Below are 21748 nucleotides of genomic sequence, written 5' to 3' on the forward strand. Positions count from 1 at the left end.
GCAATAAACACTATATATACTTAATAAAATGTGGCTTAAAGACATGTTTCATATTCAGAAACTACAAGCAGAGCATCCCCTCTCCCCAACTCTCCATCAAGGTCTTATCTGTAATGCATTATAAGCATCTTACATCATGTGCAGGGCATTATAATACATTTATAACACATTCCACAAGTGTTTAAATTGACAGCTTTTAACGAGGTCTAGAAAAAAAATTTACCATCGTGGGTCATACTTTTTTAGAACTTTATAATGCTTTATACCTTCATGCCAAACATTCTGCATAGCATGCAATAGTGTTATATGGAGTTAGAAGAGACATTACATGACTTTGTCAGCTTTAAGTGACAGCACTGTGTGCGCTTATTAAAAGCTGTCAATAACACAGTTATGAATGCTTACACTTCTTTTTTTGGGGGGGGGGGGGGATGCAGTAATTACAGCAAAAAATAAAATAAAATAATGTAATTGCCAAGTGTTTGTTTTCACACCACATGCCATAAAAAAGTGACACAATCAAATCAGTCTCTGTGGTCATGGTGCCAGAAAGAGGTAGTACTGAGCAGCAAATGTGCAGCTGAGCACATGAGCAGGATGTAGCTCATGCGAGTTGGAAATTAGACTGTGTAATGCAGGACTCAAACTCCTACAGTTGGCACTTTAAAGCACTGAGTACTAAATGCACGGCACTTTCTATGTCTTGTAAGTTATGCATGACTATAGACATATTTTTAAATGGCATGGCATTCATTGCTGTATAATCATTCTACACATAACACATTATCTGTGTTAGTTACTTACATCGTATTGATTTAAACCTGGGGTTTCCACAGACCAATAGCATTTGATGTTACTATAGTATGATAATATGGTATGTGTTTAGCAGATATATTCCCAAAAAGCCTCGGGATTGCAAAATATCAGTTCAATTCTTGCAAAAACTGGAAAATAATTCTGTAAGCTTTCTATATGGTCTTGTGAAGCAACAAACACACTGCGGGTGATTCCATTGATAAGGCCACTGTGGCCTACATGAACAACTGCACCTGATGGCAGCGTGAAATGAGAGCAGGGTAAAAAGGGCTCTTTCACTTCCTTCACAACAAGAATTCACAAAATGCACTCTTCACACAAGCTGCCAGCTCATTCCCATTCCTGTCCATATCTACGCAAGAATCTGCTGCAGCGAATAAAGGCTTTAGTGTGAGGAAATCCGGGTGCGTAGTGTGCCGTCCCCTCCGAGTCAGAACACAAAACACACAAAGACACACACACATACGCAATAAATGACATCCTAATGAGTACAAATCATTGTTTAATAAATCAAACTGAACTTTTGCTTCTTTTTAAATGACACGTGTATTGCAAATAGTTCTATACATAACATATCAATTACAAGAAACCCCTGATAGGTGCAGTAGAATTTATATTTTCTAACAAAGAGTGAACAAGATTACAGACTGATTTGAAAACTGGGCGGTGATAAGCAAAAACAAGAACACATAATTCATGGCTCTTCCAAACTCCTCTAATAGTACGAATTCTTACAGATGACTTTATTCTTGTACCATCATGTCAAACACAATGACTGCGTCAAACAAGGGCAAATATTCTTTCGAAGTACTGAGAGAAAGTTAACTAGTGTGACAGGGAAACACTGATCCAATGACTTTTAGTTTAAATGTCTTAAAAAAGAAAAGAACAGAAAAGGAAAAAAGAAGAACAGAAAAAAGACTCATTCCAGATTCTGTTTCTTAAAATGCAAACTGCAGTGTGTGAGTATGCAGGAGCTTTGGGGTGCCAACCAGGTTGACCACTTCGATTTTTGTCAAAAGGGAAAACAGGAAGAAGGTGGAGCTTCCTGTTCGCTTTTGAGGAAGTGTGGGATGAAGGGGAGCTGGGAGCTGCGAGTGGCGGTCATACACAGGGAGGACGCACACACTGCCTTTGCTAACTCTTTCAAGATTTGAATCCTTAAAGGAATGCTTCTGCTAACAATAGTGAAAATTTCTTTTTACATATAAATACTATATATGGTAACAAAATTATTCAAATGAAGCTACAGTAAAGCTTGAATATATCCTGGCTGTCCTTATTGGCAGAGCGGAGAATAGCTTTGGTATTTGGCGCCCTTTCCTATATGACTATTAACATGGAATAAAAGTGAAAAGCTTCAGAGCGTTACCTTGAGATAGATGGTTATGTTTGCACGTGAAGCTGTACAAAAAAAACAAAAAAACAAAACTGTATCACGTTAAAGAATTGCCAGGGTTTGATTTCATCGCCACTGTAACTACAACATGGATTTTTTTCCCTGTCTGTGTTAAGAATTACAGCTGCTGTCACTCTTGAAGCCTTTTCAGATGTCGTTCGTACTCTTTAACATCGAAGTAGCGGATACCGCAAAGCAGGGACTGCTGGGATGAGTTGTAAGAAGAGGAGATGAGGTAAGAGAAAAACAGAAGTGAAATTTAAATTAAAGAGGACAGGGGTTGAAAAATGCAAAATAAGCAAAATTATTTTGGATCTTGAGCTGGTTTAAATCTTCTCGTCTCTTAGTGCAAGACAGCCAGCGGCCGCTTTCACATTGTAGTGAACTGACTGTGCGCTTGTCTCAGCTTCGCTGCGATCTGGGGGTGGGGGGTGGGGGTGGGGGGGTGCAGAGGAAGACAAACGAGCATTAATACAAAAAGGTCATGTGACGCCTTCATATCGTCACTTTGGTATGAAACTACTTTCTTTCCAGGTAATAAGGAAGTGAAAAGGACAAACTGTTTCACAGTCAAATTTACTGTGAGAAATGCTCTATTAAAATGCCTTTACCGTCTCGTAAAACTTGACTTGCTCCTCCAGGTACAACTGCATGACCCTGTTGTAGTCATAGATACGGTTGCTATGGAAATGGTTCATTTCAGCTGCAGCACAAGACAAGAGAAACCACAGTGATCAGCCTGCATGCAGTGATAAAGCAAATTACTTCAGTATCTGTGACCGTGCTGTACCTTGTAATGCGTAAGACATGGTGCTGGCACGTTTAGCCATGGTGACTTTGTCCTGCTGAGTAATTTTACTGGCGGCTACCAGCTTGTCACCCTCCTTCACTTTGTCTATGGCTGCCTGCAGGGACCAAAAGTAAACAGAAGGCACTTTAGTTAGACTATTTAAACCTTGTATAATAATATGCACACACTGCTACTTGTTAATTTTTGCTTCTATCTGATAAAGGGACAGTTCAACCATAAAATCAGATATGCATGTTTTTCCCCTGCTGTGCTATTTTTACCCTATCAGAGATTGTTTGAGTGTGTGTTGAGCAGTTTTGGGAACTTCCGCTATAGTGATTTCTGCAAATAGTACAGGTCCCAGACATCAACAGTCAGGGGCTTCAGAGTTTTCACTTTGCAATGATAATAACTATGAAAAACAGAAATTGCTCACACTTTAGTATGGAGTGCATAGGCAATTTCCTTCTATATTACTTAGAAAATACTTTTTAAAAAAGCACTGGGTCCCTCAAAAAGACTGTACATGCAAAATGTGTGTGCATACACATTCCCAAGTTTTTTGTAATCTTAGGCAAAGAAAAGGGATAATAATTAACTTGAACACTTGACATATATTGTAAAGGTGTAGTAGTGATATAGAGGCGGTGACATATTTTAAACAGGTATCCTTATACTGTAGTTGAAGGTTGAAAGTGTATGTGTTAGCATGTGTATATGTAAATGTGTAAATAAAGGAAGATGTTGGTATGGTGTCTGTACTATCTATATTGTGGCACGCACAGCACCTCTGTTCCTATCAGATACCCCATAACGGCAAATTATCACATTCCAGCCCATTTCCTGTGGCATGGATGTTAGTGTACCTTATGGACTCCAATGGTATCTGGAAAACATCCAAGTAGTCCTTTGTATTCATTGTTGGTCTCCATGACATGGTGGAGGTCTTTCCTGGGCTGAGAGAAAACAAAAATAGACACAAACATGAACTATAAATGTAAAAAGGTAAAAGTCACCAGTACTTAAAAATAGAAGAAAGTAAAACAGAGCAGGAAGGAATGCAAGAGGCTGATAAGAGAAAATACAATGAAGCCATAATTCAGTGTAGGGTTTTTTTTGTGTTTTTTTGTGTTTTTTTTTTTTTTTTTTTTTTTTAAATAGCAGTACTATATATAAAACATCATGTATTCAGAGGAACATCCAACAGGGAGACACACTGGGATGAGATGGCACAGAAATAAAACAATATTTATCCAAACTATCATTTTAAATTGTAGTGCCAATTCCTTTGCTCACTATTGACCTTATTCTGCAGGGGAGTGCTGTTTGCATCCATTTTGGATAACATCAGATAAATTGGACTGGTTCCTTTTGTGCCCTGAGATGAATCCGTGTCTAGTGATCGTATTTCTCCAACACTAAACCACATCACAGGTTTCACTCAACTAAAATCAGAATTCTACCAAATCACTAACAAAGTCTGCCTGGAGCAGGACGAGCTTACCAGACAAATCCTTCCTCTGGAAGCTGCTAGGACATCAAAAAGGCCAAGAATGGACTTTATTACTTTGCACACTCATCGGGTCATTCAGTCAAAAAAAACAAAAAAGCCACATTGATACATGAGTCAAAGCAAAACTAAGGAAGCACTAGGAATAAGTTTGCCATAAGCCTCTTCCTGCACAGATAGAAACTGACGAGCAGGACGCTGGGTCAAAGAGGTCAGCAACAGGGGAACTGGGAAATGCTCACAGATATTGAGACATGCAGTGAACACAGATAATGGCCACAGAAAGATGTTGCCCCACCCCTCTCTCTTTATGGTCTGTGTGTGAGTTTCCAGACATAATCACAAGAGGAAAAGTAAGGGTAGACACATTTCTCTTACTTTTAATAGCAGTCACATTAGATTATTTTACAGCAGCGGTCAAAGTACGTACCTGCTCTGCAACCAGCTGAGCTATCTCTTCGTATGTCTTCCCAGCTGCTGTCATGGCATCAGTTAGGGCTGACTCACCTGCAGCGAGAAACACTGTTAAAATACATCCTACTGTTTCCCAACAGTAAATAACGAACACTCGATTTCAAAACCAAAGTCCACATTACAGCATAGCTCTGATTGCTCCAGATGTCTCCAGCTGTAACCTGAGACATCGGTGTGACAAACCCAAATCCTTACACCCAGGAAAATGCCTCAAGTGCTCCAAATTACACATGACGCTGAATCGATATTTGTACTCCGTACCTTGGTATCCGCTGCTGGTGAAGACAGAGGAAAGGTTTTGGAAGGCTTTGCCGATTCTCTGATACTCTTTGGGCAGAGCTATGGTAAAACAAATGAACAAAGTAGCAAAGACATTTTCCCCCCAATCTTTCTAAGTTGACAAAATATTCAGAATAATGAACATTTAATGTAAATAGTAATTACAGCACAGACTTAAGGTGTGGCCTAGGTTTGCTAAACACTTATTTAGCTTGAGTGCAGTGTGAACATACGGCCTGTGCATCTCTTCCAATGTTCATGCCCCACTGTGAGGATTTCCTTCACCCCGTCATCCATGGATTTGGTAAACCTGCTAAACTGCTCACATTTCTGTTCTCTGTGAATGAGGAACACCAGTGGCATGAATTACGCAATACAGTACTACACACAAGTTACATAAACACTTTTTGGTGCTATAGTTTCTCTTGGTAAAACTCACACTTCTATCAGGTCCAGGTCTGGAGCTTCAGGCTCCATTGTGGAGAAGACCATCACTCCTACCGTCTCATCCTTCTCTGCTTTTCTCTTGCCCATCTTCCAGTCCTGTAACAATCAATTGTTTTAATTAAAAAAGAAATAGTTAATGCCACAAAATAAGCCCCAACCCTAAACTATTAGTAATAACAATCTTAGTTTTGCTCGGCAACATTTGGCTGAAAGAAAGTAGAATTAACTTCCTGCGGTTGTTTGCTACTGCTTTGCAGTTTATAGTCGTGGCCAGAAAAGGGTTTCTGCGATACTTTATAAAGTCAAACTGAAGCTGAGTTTGCACTTTTTGAACAGACATTTCAGTCTGGTGTTGTAATAATTAGCGTAATAATTATCAAGTTATGGTCAAAATCATAACCGGCAAATTCAGTTCATTTGGGGCACAATTAATATTTGTGACAATTTTAAAGAAATTCCTTCATGCCTTTCCAGAGACAAGACTTCCATACAGAAGGCTGGGCAACCGGACAACTATGGGAGTCCATATCCAGCTGTTTCTGCATGATTTTCATTAGTTTTTGCTAGTTAGGCAGTCTGTCTAGTCTAGAATTTACATCTGTGAGCAATTAACTGATTAAATGCAACTGCTGAACAGCACCACAAGGTGATGCCTTCCTGTGTGGAGGTCCCAATCCTGGATGAATGGGAGGATTGTGTCAGGAAGGGCATCCAGTGCAAAATCTGTGCCAAATCAAACATGCAGATCCATCACTTGGGAAATAAGGGCTCAGCCAAGAGTACCTTTTTAGTTGTACACCAACATGGACACACGTCAACTCAGTCAACTGACAATAGCTAGTTATTCTGTAGTTATATATTACATATTCTTTTGTTACATTAGCTTTAAATAACTAACTGACACCTCAAATCATTCATGTAAGACTGATTTCAGCAACACAGTCTTAGAACACATACTCAAAGACCTTAAAAGATGGGAAGTGGATGTATCAGTTTACCTTCTCATCCTTGTAGGTGACGAAAAGTTGAAATACTTCACTGCTGGAAATAACGGGGTGCCTGCACATCCTGGTCATCCAACCCTGTAACCGCTCCATACGCATCTTAATAAACTCTTCCTCGAAACGGCCTTTTAAAAGAGATCAATGCGTAAAGAACGGAAAAAACAAATATATTCAGCCATACGCATTTATTGGCTAGTTACCTACCTGTAACCTGCTTATCTGGTAAAGAAGGGATGGGAATGGCTGACCCAAATTTTTCCAGAAGCCTTTCATACAACCAGTCAAAGTGTTTATATCTGTGATTGACAGGTCGGTTTGTGGTCTGCATGCCAGGGGGGGGGGGAAAGTACAGCTTCCATTAAAGGAAGTAAAGATATACATTTCAGTCCTTCTTATATTTATTTATGCGTCTAAAGATTAGCTTAGTGCATTTAGTTGATTTGATAACCTAAAAAATAGCTCTTGGATACTTACACTGGGTGTGACTTGGTACTCAATGTAGCTCTTGAGGCCATACATCTTTGAGCCTTTTTTGGGATCAGCTACAACACAGTCTAGCTGGGTTTCTGGGTAAGACCACACTGGACCAACTTCTCCCATCTGAGCACAAAACATGAAGGTTCAGAAGTCTACTGCGCCAGACAAACATATGGCAAGCTGGCAAAAGATGCTACAATACTACTTTATATAAAGGCGAATATTCTGACAGAAATAATTTAGCCATAGGTTTTTAATTATGACTGGTGACTTCTGTGTAATAACTTAATAAGAAGCACGTTGATGTTCTAACAGAACTAAAGAAAAACACACACAAAAAAAACATTTTTGGAGATGACCTACATAAATTGGAAGTCTGTCTTTGCCCTTTACAAGCTGCTTGCAAAGGAGGTAAAGCTCCGGACCCGACTTGGAGAACCCAGGGAACCTGCTCAAAGACACAAGACAAAATTTCCTGATTAGTCTTGTGTAGAGCAGTTATTTGATACGATGTTACCATTATTAGAACAAGATTACTCTGTGCTGCTGCAACTCCGTTTATTATTATCTACAGTAAGAGCCTGAACACACTTTGGCTGAAGTAAATTCTGCTGTCCAAACTCTGATCAGCAGCTCAAACTGTACAGTGCAGCTTATTTTATGTTAAAAGCTGATTTGAAGCCAGGCACATTACTGACTTATTAACTCTTACTTGTTGAGGGAGATTTTCATTGAAGTTGCATGTGATCCGCCCCTCTGCAGTGCTCCACTTTCTCCGGCTTCTGACTCAGCATAACCGCCAGTGGATTTCATGTCATCCCATTCATCGTCCCACTCATCATCCTCTGCCCCTGAGGTAAGATTCGTGTACACCAAGTTGTTTGTTTTCAGATCACATGCACAAAAAAAAAGCACTGTGTACAACTATTATACTGCATTTATAGATGTTCCTACTACAAGAGTTGTGTGAAAATTCACACCTTAATGCTTCACTGAGCTTTACTTAGTGTGGGTCTAAATATAACATAACAGATTTTTCTTGAGATAGAGGAGTCAGTTGTTTGAGCATGAGGGCATGCAGCACACATCTATATCAGAAGCAATGCAAATCTATTAATGGTTCTCATGCTTTAAGATTTTAAGCATCATCACTCTCTTTTTCAATTAAATGGCTAAAAATATTACACACTGCAAAGCTTAAATTTGTCCTTCAGTACGTCTCATTTGTGAAAATAGTGCATGCATACTGAACCAGACATGATATCTAGATCATTGCTTTTGTCAGAAGCTGCACACTTCATTTCAAAACAGGTTTCAAAACGCATTGACACAGTTCAAAGCAAAAAGGGCTGAGCATGATTTGTTAGGATTGGTGCCAGCCAAACCATTAAAGTCTGAATCAGGCAGCAGGCGGTAAGAGAAAATATTTCCACATATACATATAGCTGCACTGTTCCAACACTGCCTTTCAAAGCCAGACTTGGAGACTATATAATAACTTAGTTAAAACTGAAACTGGCATGTAAAATATCATATTATACTAACAAATCACACTGGATAAAACAGCAAAGAAAATACACAAAAATCCCCCATAAATTACAGCAACTTTCATTCTATCTCCATGTTGGCCTGCCGAATCACATTTACTCATTAATTTTCATTTTTGTTTTTTTAAATATATGTGTCCTTGTGTCTGATCAGTTAGTTGAGACGTGTGTTGTGTATGTGTGCCTGTTCACTGCTACTGCTCCAACCCACACAGACAAGCACAGGAGGACAAGCCCAGACCCAGTTCAACTCCTTTTTACTGCAATCGGATCACAATCAAACTGAAAATGAAACACTACAAAAGGCAAAGCAAATGTGCTGCCGTGGTCTGCCACCTGCTCCAAAGCGAGTTGACCAACTAGGGGTAAACACTTGGGGTATATTTAACCTGCTAGTAAGCCACAGCCTCAGCCATTCTCCTCCGCTATCTATCTGTAAATTTAAAATGCCATAAAGGTAAACAATTAAGAAAGGCAGCAAAGGTAGTCCTGCCAAAAGTGTTTTTGTATAAATCTACAAATGTTTAAAAGTTTATTCCTGCACCACTCACCAAAGTCTATAACTGAAAACTATATCTCTGTTTAGTTACTGATCTCTATCTGTGCAGGGCGTCTAACAAAGCTCCTCCAACCTCCTCTTATACAAAGATAATATTGTTAGTGTCAAACTGTACACACATGCTTTAAAAGAAATGTTTCTTTCTTCATATTATTGGCAGTTCACACACAAAAATGAGCAACAGGCTTCCAAAAAGCAATAAATGGAATACCTGTGTAATCAATAAGGTAAGGATATGGGTAGATGTCTTTAGCAAGAGAGAAACAGAGGAAAAGTCTGTTAATTTCCCCTCTGACCATTTTTCCAATGTACAATTTTTTTTATGTATTTGGGGTTTTTTTTTACAAAAGAAAGTGAAGAATTTAAAAAGCAGCTCAAGTAATATATCCTTCTGAGTCATGAGTGAGGCACAATTTTCCACAGTCTAGAGAAAACAGAATCATGATTTGACCGTTCTGTCCCCGTGCTGGAGCTTCTCTCTGTGGCGGGACTGCACAAGTAAGAAAAACCACATCGAGGAGTTACAGTCACTGCAAATCTGTGAAAATCTGAGTCGCGTAGTATTTTCAAATACAGTATGTGGAGTTCAAGATTACAGGTCCTACTGTACATAACATGCATTTCTGTTCATATCAGATAACATGAAGGACAGGATATATATGACGCAAACACCTTTCACTGGCTGCTCAATGAAAAATCATAATTGCAATTTTAAGATTTGTTTCCATAACATCTATTTCTCACGACACGGGAAAAGAAACATCCAAAATATACATCTGGGTGTTCTTCCTACATCACATATTATTGATTTTTCCTCATACACTCAGCCAGAAATCCTTATTCAGTAGCACTTTTTTCACAGTAGGACTTTTTCCATATATAAAAAGCCTGACCTCTTGAACATCTTATCACTGAAAACAAAGAGTCAATGGACTTTTTCCAACTACTGACAGCAGTTTGTGATTTGTGGAGTAATAAAAACACTTGGTATATCAATTTGTCGCAACAATAGTTAAAGAACTTTAAACACCATGTTATCCAATGGCCTGAAAAAATATGCTAAATTAAACACATAAAGCCTCACTTGCATATCTAAAAATGAGATTTTCAGAAAGCATGATTCAAAAACAAAACACTTGATATCAAGCATGAATCAAAAATTTAACACAAAGCTTAATTTATCTTTTGTATTACCACAGAGGCATTCTCAAACTCGCAAGTTGTTGTCTGTTTGTAATTCAAACACCTTTAACCAAACGTCAGCCGAGCTCACAAACTCACGCAGAATCACTAAAAAGCACCAAAGGCTGTTTGAAGCAACAACCTTTATCACATCAACCAATTGTGATTGCAACAAAACAACCTAACTAGTCAACGTGAGCCTGACTGTTTGATGCATTAAGTGCGAGGGACTCTGAAGTCACTCGTGTTTGTAGAACTGCTCCCTCCCCTGCAGCCATATATACAGTACAGCTTATGCAGAAGAACAGTTTAACAAGTAAAGAGTGAGCTAAACTGTTTCACGAGGTAGTGTGATGAGCCAAAACCATTGCATGACTTTACCTTTCCTGTAACCACATTAAGACGTTAAAAATTGCTTTGAAAATGTAGCTTACATACTTCAGAATGACATAAACACAGTCGTATGAGAGTATTGCTACAAAAGAGAAAGTTGAAATTTCAAACTGTCGAAAGATATTACAGTGATTTTTATGATAATAAAAGGTTTACATTATACTTCTAATAATAGGACAACCATGGTTCCTGAAGCTATCTCGGGGTTTTTTTTTTTGTTTTTTTACCTGGGCCTTGGTAAGCCTGAGGGTGACCATGTGATACAGGGGGCCAGGGGTCAGGAGCGCTCTTCCCAGTCTGTGTGCCCTCTGGATTAGATGCCCAGTTGTTGGTGGAGCCCCCTGATGGGTCCGCGTTCCACGCCGACCACGGATCATTACCATTAGTAGCCTGCAAGAGTGAAACAGAACTTGTGAGGAATGGAAGACGGGCGGTAATAACAGATCAAACGCGAGAAGAAGAGAAGGAGCAGAGTCAAGTCCAGTCCTGTATGGAGTCTGTTTAATGAGAAGTTGACAGTAGTTTCAAAACAACATCCTTTTCCAAACATTTGATGAGGACCGGGCTTCTCTGAGGGAATCTGCTGAGAGATAAAGCAGCCCGGCAGTGAGTGTGTAGTTTGCATATGCCGCTGTACAGAAGGGTTAACTGAAAAGATCAAAATAATACCCGATAATCTGGAGAAAGAGGCACATGCTTGCATACAAAAACTTCCATTTGTGTTTTTACACAACCTGTTTTTGTTTTTACAGTATTTAAAAATGCTCAAAATGCAGCATGCCATGCTTGTAAGGCAGGCATATACACAATTCTAACAACTCGAAGGCATGCAAAAACACTGCTGTTGTGCGTTTCTCTTCTGTAGGTTAAAAAAAAACAAATCACCGAAAAAAATAAACAGGCAAACTACTCAAATGACATTAACAAGCAAGTGCATTGAGGAACAACACTCTAAGAGCATGTGCTTTTAAATTTTGCAGCTCTTATACTTCTCATTACAGAGCAGCACTTAAAAAAAGTGATTATTACTGATATTTGCATAATTTTCATCATGATTTCTGGTACAAGCGTGTGTTCTGGCCTGATGATTTGTCAGTGTGATTAGTAAAATACATGTGGGGATCATGAACTCTTTTACCACCGATTCATACAGTTTTTCTTTTCTTTTTTAACAGTGTGTGGGTGCTGATTGGTGGAATGTCTTGTCTTGTGCTGAATTGCAAGGTGAATGGAGAAGTTGAGCTCATGCTTTTTGCAGGCAGTAAGGGTTGCAGGGGAATTTGCCAAAGCAGACCAATCAGAGAGGATCGCTTGGGCAAAGAATGAGTGAGGGCGGGAGGGCTTGGGTTCATGCTTTTAGGCCACTCCCACCACCCCAAACTCACGGTTACCTCATCAGGGGACGAAAGGTAGGGGGAAACTGGGGTGTCGGGGGTTTCCGGCTGGGGGCTCAAGCCCCCAGCATCCACCTTGAGGGGAGGGGGAGGGGGAAACAAAGGTGACATCATCACAAAGCGCCAGATGTGACAGTATACACTGTGCAGTGCTTTTTGTTAAAGTGATATAGATGTGTCAGAGGAACAATAGCCGACACATTTCCTGCTTTACCTCACTTGCTGAGCCGCAACATATTTTTACTGATCCAGCAGTATGTTCACTATTGTGGAACTTCCTGCCTGCTAACTGAAGATTTTGGTGGACTGCATATCGTTTAAAAATGACATGACAAAGATTAATATCTCCCACACCAGCTGGTCTCACTTCTGCATCTCTGGGGTTGACGGGATGCATTAACGTCAGTACATTTTTGCCATCGCTCACTTCTGCTTTTTGATTGTTTTCTGTAGCGTAACCCTACCATATATCATTTTTGAATAGGAGAATGAAAGCACGACAGGTGCACCGCTCTATATTTTGTACACCTACTTACCCAGCATTGCACTAGACTTGTGAAATTGAGAAATCTTCACTGGCTGAATGCATTACCTGGTTTTGTGCAGGTGTTGATGCAGGTGCATATGCATCAAAGAAGGACAGGTCTGAAGCTGCAACATTTCCTAAACTTGGAGTAGGTGCTACAGCTGATGGGAACACAGAAAACTGCTTATTGAGCTGCAAATCAAGAAAAAAAGAAAAAAGACAATGGAAGAGAGAGAAAAAAATTCCCATTAGTGAACAGATCCAGACATTCCAGCATGATCTAATGATTTTTAAAGGTGCATCCTCATGCGGTAATGTGATCGTCTCATTTTTCACTCGTGGCTTTGTGAAACAGGGTTTTAATTTTATCAATCTTTCCAAAAAACAGCAGTGTGATTGAAAAACAGACTGAGTTCTGGTGTTTTTCATGAGGCATTACATAAGCTACAAGTGCAATTGTCATCTGTGGGTTTTATATGATTTGGACACAGAATCAAAACAGTCCGGGAGCAGCTGGGGAGGTAACTCAAGGTCAGACAAACAAGCACGCACCCACCAAAATTTGCAAAGTTAAGCAGATGTTTAATATCAATGCCTCTCACCCTCACACACAATCGTTAGCTCTTGTGTGGCAAGTGTTTACAGTGATGTTAAGTTGTTAACATCACAGACTTTAGTTTTAAACAACTCTTTCTGTGTCTGTAAATTTCTTCAGAGTGAATCATATCCTCCACATGAAGTCAGAGTTACTGGATCGAGCCATACACGCACGCACGCACGCTCGCACACACAAACACCCAAATCAGCAAAACCCTGAATGAGGCACATCCTGTTGTGACTTTAGTTTCACATAAGAGATGGCACCACAGTATGCAGATACATCTTTGTCTGTGACGAGGTGTCTATGAAATGTCTAGCTGATTAATGTTCCACTGCACCCACGGTACATCATGACCTCGGTACAGAATGTTTTGTTTTCGTTTCATTTTTTTCTTGCTTAATTTTATGTGAATTAAAGTCTTTTTGAATATTCTATGGGGTTTGAAAGCTCTGCTGGCATCTCCTCCATACTCTTCACATCAACAGACACAATATAACTCACTTCAATGTAGTCTTCAGGAACCAGTCCCACCTCCCCTCTTGAGTTCTGTGCTTCCACCCAGCCACCTCCAATACTCTGAAAGAGAGACCCAGCTGCATATTAGTTACAGGAAAAAAAAATACAAGGCATGTACTTAGGTATTTCTCCCTTCAGGATATTAGTTTAATAGCCAATAATCAGATAGATTTTTCATTTTACTAAGTCAGTTAATGTTTTAGTTACTTACTTTTTAAAATTTGTATTAAGTTACTGGAAATTATTTGAATCACATTTACAAAGAAATGTTTCAAAGTACAAAATGTTTTGTCTACAATTTTTCTCTCCGACTACTACTTCTTTAAATGCCACATATTTGTGTAATATGTCCAGTCCTATGGTCAGTTGTTACACTGAGGCCACAATACCACAACATAAAGTTCTGAAGAACATTATGTTGTGGTATCAACATTTAAGGAAATTCTGCTTCACATTTTTAAGTAACCTCAATGCCAAAAACTGAAAACGAAGGTAATAATGTAGCACATAGCTTCTGAACGGCTTCTGATTTACTTTTCTTGCAGAGGTCGTATTACTAAAAAAACAAAGAGAACCACATCTTTCCTTAAAAATATCCTTTCAATGCAACAAATGTTGCTTGGTTGATATGAAGCTCGCACATTTTTTTCAGTCCTGCTCGACCCACAGACAAAACGTGTACTTTTAACTTGGAAGTCTAACTCTCCACTTACCTTTGCGCACTGGATTAAGGAGAAGTTATTTTATATACAAATGGAAGAATCACTTACCCATAAACCAAATACTCCAGATAGATTTAACAGGTGACCGGGGCTTTCCTTTAAAGACACCATATTATCTCTATATTTTCTCTCTGCTCAATAGTGTGTGAAACTTTATATTGATTTATATTTATTTATATATTTGAGTTATGTTTTCGTAATGTCAATACTGTCATTTGCATCATCTTCAATTCCCTATTTATATTTTAAGCCTGGTAGCCTCCTGCTTATTTTTTGTGTTTGTGTCTATTGTGGCAACATATGTATCCTTAACTTTTTCTTTTTTTAAATTGCTTTGATTAATATCTTCATTGCTTACAAAGCTGTCCTGCAAAAACTTTATCCTGTACCTTACATTTTTAAGGGAAGCTGTATGGTAACTAAAACAGGCTCAGTAATAACTTGTACATATGTGATAGCCTATACACAAAAACTACATGTCACCTGTGGGAACCCAACAGATTGTTTATCAGTCACACTTGGATTTGACTCATTGTGAGTCAGATCTCGAGCTTACCATTTAAACATCATTTTAATGTTTAGTACCAAGCAAAAAAGAAATAAACAGGTAAGCCAGGTATGTATGTACACACCTGAGACAAATTCCTCATCAGTGAAGTTGATGAAAAATAAAAGTTCTGATACGCTGAGTCCTTGATAGCCATGACAGAGACATCGATTGGAAAACTATGTAGGACAGCACTTAACCAGTGACCTTTGAACTGTTTGTGGCTGGCAGCAATGACATCATGTTTGCTTTCTGGTTTAGTTTTTTTTTTTCACCTCTTGTCCTTCCTTCTTTTGTCCACATTTGTGACATACATGACAACGTGAGGTCATGTGCTTTAAGTTTTTTGTTTTTAAATTGGAAGATCCGCACTAAACATTTGATCCTGGACTAATGTCTGCAATGTTGTTGTAGGCAAAGTAATTAAAAAATGATGGTATCCACAACACAAGCAAGTTTTATGATTTAACGATTACAGGCAGATGCAAAAAAAAAAAAAAAAAAAAAAACTCATATCGTACACGTCACATCTAGACAGCTTCTTTACAGCTGAGAGTGTGAGACTTTACCCCTGATGCTAAACAGATGAAAAGTAGAGCAGTGTTTGTATTATTTACCTGATTGGTGATGGTAATTGTCTCGCCTTCTTTCACTGACAACTCATTGTTTCCAGGCTCAGCAGTGAAGTCGTATAAAACCTGTGCCTGCAGACAACAACAACAACAAAAAAGTTCTAAGGTTTACTATATAACTGATTAACAAACTTCAGACTTATATGAGGCCATAGTGAAACAGGCCAAACTTGTTCTTGGTATGGTATGCTTACTCTCAACTAAATTCTTGCATCAACCAAAACACGGGCAGACCCACAACGTTACCCAGTTCAGCTTAATACAGGAGCCAACAAGGTCTCTCACAGTGACCCACATGTACTAATCTGTCATTCCTCCATGGCCCCAAAGAAGCTCAGACACAGACAGACACACACACACACACACACACACACATTCATCTATACTCAAATGAATTTGAGACAGTAGACGGAAACCTTTCCAGTATGTTGAAAGTTAAATAAGCACAAACCCACAAACAAAGTGTGTGGGGAAATTGTTCATTAACCATTGAGATGGAATGCAAGGCTATTAGGAAGCCATCAAAATAACATTTGTTTCAGTGTCCACCAACCACCACCCTGCAGTCCAGGAAGCTGAATGAGGTTTTTGAACAGAAGCATATTACCAGAAAATGACAATAAATGTTTTCATGTCTACTGATGATCTTAAAAAAAAAATTAAACTGAATTATCAGGTCGTTCTGTCGTTGGTCCCTCACATACATGTTTTTTACTGTGCTGACTGCTGCATTTTTTATTAACACCATTTATTTTATTTTATTTTATTAAGGATTACTTAAAATAAAAAGCAGACCTGTGTTATTATTCTCAGTAGGATTTTTTGCATATCATAAACCATATCTAGAGTAGAGGGGATATTTAAGTTCTTAGTTTTACGTACGGTTTATCTTTATACACACTCTGCTTCACGTACCATTTCCGGTTCCCCTAAAAGAACACTCATTAGGTCCAAATGCGAACAATACTATGAGCAAAATTATCGTGTTTGCAGTGCTGCAGCTACATTTATGGCCCTGTAGTCCTCACCTAAGGTAAACAGTAGTCACATATGGTACGAACAGTGTTTTGAGAAAAGACTACATTTCCCAGAATTCCGCGGAGGCAGCTATGACCCACAGTGGAAAGGTAGTAAAATGTCACAAGACACTTCGTTAATGAGACACATTTTCCATGTATAGCAAAAGCATTCGTTTCTCGCTGAGCGCATACAGATGTGCGACAAGCGGCCATAACGCTTTTAAAGCAGACTCCCTAAATGCTTTCAGCCTTAATGCGGAGCTCACCGAGTGAAGTCTTCACTGTAAAACTAATGCGAGAAACTACACTTCTGACTGTCCAAGTCTACAGCCCTCAGTATTGGTGGAAAAACAAGCTCCAGGGGGAACCCAAGAAGCCAGCGTAGTCGTGCTGGGGCTTTAAGAGAAGCCCAGGAAAGTTGTCAAACCCACCTTTTGCGCCATTATCGAAGCATTGATCAATCATTACAAAAACAGGCCCTGTAGTTTTCAGGATTTCCAGTCCTCAGCTGGACATTTCCTCCGCGCTTCTCTTCAACTGGAGGCGAAGCAAACACGATAACTCCTCCCGGTGGAAAGCCGCCGCGACAAATGCATTAACACATGACTTAAAAACAGTAGGTCGTTTAAAAACTCAAAAATCCGAGAAAACGAAAGGTGGGAAGGAGACCAGCTGAGTGCGACTACCAAGTTTGAAGCGCGTAAAGAGCTGCTGACAGTAAGGAGGAGGGAGTGACCTGCAACGCGCACAGAAACCGGAAAGGTAGTCCAGGTCCGATATGGTGGCTCCTCCAGAGAGACTACACGACTGTTTAAAATCGCAAATAATTTTTTTTCAATATGAAGAAATAAAACACTTCATAATTAAACGATGATTAAAAAAAATACAATACAAATAAAACGTGGTAACTAAAATTTTTAACTTGTCGGAAAAAATAAGTAATAACAATAATAATCAAAATAGTAGTAGTAATAAAAGAATTTCTACTATTTGCGGGATTTTTTTACATTTTCCAGTGCGTTTTTTAATTGTGTGTTTACTCACTATGGGCCTGACAGCTCAGAGGGAGTGACCCTGAACCTAAACTTATGTTTACTCTTTTGTTTAAGTCTCCCTCTGCTGGCCTCATTGTGCAAGTGCGTTTTTATTGTTGGTGGGGTTTTTCTTAATGTTTTCAATAACAGCTCAAACGCCTAGCACATGCCAGCAGCATGACATCTGTAGTCCTTCTCACCCATTATCACCTTCTCATATATCAAATATTTATTCGAGCCAAAATAATTCCGTGGTTCAGGACTGTGAATAGTGTGGTTGTTCTCTGAGTATTGTATTAAAATCCTAATCTCTGAAGGCCACAAAGAGTTTTTGTTATTCAAAATTTCAGCTACAGTAAGTCTTCATGTCTTTATTTTTAATATCTGAGTTTCAGCTTTAATAGATTTTCAAACAAATCCTAAACCCATGGTTTGTTCTTTTTGTCCAGCTGATGTTTTGTAATTTGAGCTTGAGCTAACCTGAGGAGGGGCATCAGTACTGCCAAATCAGAATACAAGAGGAGAATAGAGGAACATGTTAACGACCCCAGACAGGTGTGGAGGGGCATACAGACTATTACCAACAAAGGATGTCCTGTGACATCTGTCCTGTGACACTCAGATGCAGGGCTAGCAGAGGAGCTGAACAGCTTTTTTGCCCGTTTTGAGTCTCAAACACTGCACTCAGCCACACCATTCCAACAACCACTACAACCCACACCAGACTCTAGCAACCCCCCACTGACTCTTGAGACACAGGATGTGAGGCATGTGCAGTAAACCCCAGGAAGGCTGCAGGTCCCAATGGAGTACCTGGGAAGGTGCTCAAGGCATGTGCCAAGCAGCTAGCGCAGGTCTTCACTGGCATCTTCTTCAACCTGTCTCTGGAACATCCCACCTGCTTGAAATCTGCCATAATCATCCCCATCCCTAAAAAGTCACCCACAACCAGTCTCAATGACTGCCGTCCAATTGCACTAACCCCTGCCATCACCAAGTGCTTCACGAAACTGGTTCTGGGGCACATCAGAACCTGTCTCCCCCCCGCTCTGGACTCACACCAATTTGCATATCAGACTAACAGATCCACCGAAGACACCATAGCCACTACTCTCCAAACAAGTACTGAGTCACCTGGAGCAACAGGAGAGCTATGTCAGAATGCTCTTCACTGACTTCAGCTCAGCCCTCAACACAATAATACCGGACATTTTGATCACCAAGTTACTCAACCTGGGGCTCCCCCCACCCACCTGCTCTTGGATAAAGGACTTTTTAGTCAACAGATCCCAGCGGGGGAAACTGGATCCTTGCCTCTCCTCCTCCCACACTCTCAGCAACGGCTCTCCCCAGGGCTGTGTACTAACCCACTACTCTACTCCCTCTACACATCTGAGTGCAGTCCTGCCCACCCAGAGGACATCATTATTAAATTTGCTGATGACACAACGGTGTTGGGGCTGATCACAGGGGAAAATGAGGTGGCCTACAGAGATGAGATCCTGAAACTGGGAGAATGGTGTGCATTAAACAACCTGGCACTTAACATCACCAAGACCAAGCAACTCATCCTGGACTTCAGGCGGAACAAAGCTGCCCCTGCCCCCCTGCCCATCAACGGTGAGCGAGTGCAATCCTTCAAATTCCTTGGCATCCACATCTCTGCAGTTCTCTCCTGGTCAGTCAGCACCACGGTGCTAGTCAAGAAGGCCCAGCAGTGGCTACACTTCCTAAGGGTGCTCAGGAAGGAGCAACTAAACACCCCACTGCTGGTGACCTTCTACATATCCATCGTCGAGATGGATGCCGTGTGGCACGCTAGCTCCACGGAGGCAGACAGGAAGAGACTGCAGAGGTTGGTAAACACAGCACAAAAAATCGTCAGCTGGCCTCTGCTCTCCTTGTCTACCATCTATAACTGCAGTTGTTTCAGCAGGGGCAGAAACATCTTTAAGGATATCACCCACGTCGGCTACCATCTTTTTAACCTGCTGCCCTCTGGCAGGCGCTTCAGATCCATATGGGCCAGAACAAACAGACTCAGAGATAGCTTCTTCACCATACTCTGTCTCGGTGCTGTGTATTTATATTATGTGTATAGTTATATTATTGTATAGTTTTTTATAATATGCTAAGCACTTGTACACTTTTATGGAGCTGTTTTAAATCTCATTATACTGTGCATAATGACAATAAAGGCTTTCAGTTCAATTCAATTCAATTTTTGATACCTGTCAGTTACAATTATCTTTTATTTTGTCTCCTGATTTCCTGGGTTATCATTATTGGTAAAGACTTACCATGGTTCTCAGCCGGAAAAGGGTGGAGTGCCCACCCCGGGTCGGGGATGAGTTCCTGCCCCAAGTGGAGGAGTTCAAGTATCTCTCTTGTTTGCAAGTGATGGGAGAAGGGAGCCGGAGATCGACAGACGGATTGGGGCTGCAGCTGCAGTAATGCAGACGCTGCACCGGTCCGTCATGGTGAAGAGGGAGCTGAGTGTAAAAGTGAAGCTCTCAATTTACCGGTCGATCTACGTCCCTACCCTCACCTATGGCCACGAATTGTGGGTAGTGACCGAAAGAACGAGATCGCCGTTACAAGCGGCAGAAATGAGCTTCATCCGAAGGGTGGCTGGCCTCTCCCTTAGAGATAGGGTGAGAAGTTCGGCCATCCGGGAGGGGCTCAGAGTAGAGCCGCTGCTGCTCCACATCGAAAGGAGCCAGCTGAGGTGGTTTGGGCGCCTCCTGGGTGAGGTGTTCCAGGCATGTCCCACCGGGAGGAGGCCCCGGGGCAGACCCAGGGCACGCTGGAGAGATTATATCTCTCGGCTGGCCTGGGAACGCCTTGGTGTGCCCCTGGATAAGCTGGAGGAGGTGGCTGGGGAGAGGGAGGTCTGGGCCTCTTTGCTTAGGCTGCTGCTCCCGCGACCCGGCCTCGGATAAAGCAGATGAAGATGGATGGATGGATGGACTTACAGCACTGTGTAAAAGTCTTTTTTTTATATATATTTTTCTCAGAAATTGCAGTGAAACAAGTGCAAGCATACATAGAAATACAGGACAAAAGACAAAAACAGAGCTTGTACAGTTCTAATACACTTGAACCTTTATTCTTTAACACTTGTGTGGTGTTCATATTTTTGTTACTCAGCCAGTGTTCATGGGTCTGGTGGACCCGCTAGAGTTTTGGCTTTCCAAATTAACACTATCAAACAATTTTATGTTAAATTACTCAACAGATGTTTACTTCATCCCAATTACAAGCCATATGAACAGCAAACATGGTTATTTTTTTCCCTTTACCTTTGTTAGATCACATTTATGAATTAATGTGCGTCTCGTTTTTTTTGTGGTTTTTTTTATAAAATGTTATAAAAAAAATAAATCAGTTATAATCAAGTGGAGTGAGTGGAAAGACACAGCACATTTACACGTGAAGCAATATGTTTCACAACTAAATGGGATCAGCAGCTCATCAATGGTGACATTAGGCCCAGGGTTGTAAAACAGGGGGAGGCGGTGCACACACTTATCCCACACTGTCCTGATGGCAGCTAGCTTGTCTCTCTGCCGTCGAGCTGGTCTGTCGTCTCGGTTATCAAAACGGATAATCCTGGAAATTTGGTGGAAGACATTGATGCATGGAAAGGTTCTTGCCGGTTTCTGCATCCCACAGGGATTCTGTGGATTCCCCTTTGGACCTGAAAACTCCTGCAAGGATAAGAACCCCAAAGTAGGCCTTTGGGGTTCTTAGATGAATTTGGTCCATCTCCTTCCACCTCTCTCCAAAAACACACCTTCCTTCTAGATTACTGCAATCCAGAATAATTTTCTGGATGGAATCTGGGATGAAAAGCTCAAATGAAGACTTGATGTCCTGC

General features: G+C 40.5%; 1 protein-coding gene across 4 annotated transcripts; it reads right to left on the bottom strand.

The window, feature by feature from the left end:
• Positions 1-1300: 1300 nt before the first annotated feature.
• Positions 1301-17583, bottom strand: snx9b (sorting nexin 9b). 4 transcript variants are annotated; one of them, XM_085381765.1, is made up of 19 exons: positions 17266-17583; positions 15801-15887; positions 13900-13974; positions 12864-12989; positions 12269-12346; positions 11105-11267; positions 7909-8047; positions 7560-7644; positions 7194-7319; positions 6924-7041; positions 6714-6844; positions 5708-5811; positions 5502-5605; positions 5251-5328; positions 4946-5022; positions 3872-3961; positions 3006-3120; positions 2827-2918; positions 1301-2633 (listed from the first exon to the last, which is right to left on the bottom strand). In XM_085381765.1, exons 1-19 carry the CDS (start codon positions 17275-17277, stop codon positions 2586-2588), a joined length of 1848 nt encoding a protein of 615 aa, XP_085237891.1. In that variant the 5' UTR covers positions 17278-17583; the 3' UTR covers positions 1301-2585. The 4 variants fall into 4 exon arrangements, with proteins under 4 accessions (XP_085237891.1, XP_085237889.1, XP_085237893.1 ...); XM_085381763.1 differs by having other exon boundaries at positions 7560-7647; XM_085381767.1 differs by lacking the exon at positions 12269-12346 and having other exon boundaries at positions 17266-17582.
• Positions 17584-21748: the final 4165 nt, after the last annotated feature.

This window comes from Rhamphochromis longiceps, linkage group LG15 (genome assembly GCF_057381845.1).
Source record: "Rhamphochromis longiceps isolate RC_006_pf linkage group LG15, R_longiceps_female_GT1.1, whole genome shotgun sequence".
Lineage (NCBI taxonomy): Eukaryota > Metazoa > Chordata > Actinopteri > Cichliformes > Cichlidae > Rhamphochromis > Rhamphochromis longiceps.

Coding starts and splice junctions, on each gene's coding strand:
- snx9b (XM_085381763.1), bottom strand. Junction 7,320..7,559: donor AAGACAGACTTCCAATTTAT/GTAGGTCATCTC, acceptor TTTTGTGCTCAG/ATGGGAGAAGTTGGTCCAGT. Junction 5,606..5,707: donor GACCTGGACCTGATAGAAGT/GTGAGTTTTACC, acceptor CCTCATTCACAG/AGAACAGAAATGTGAGCAGT.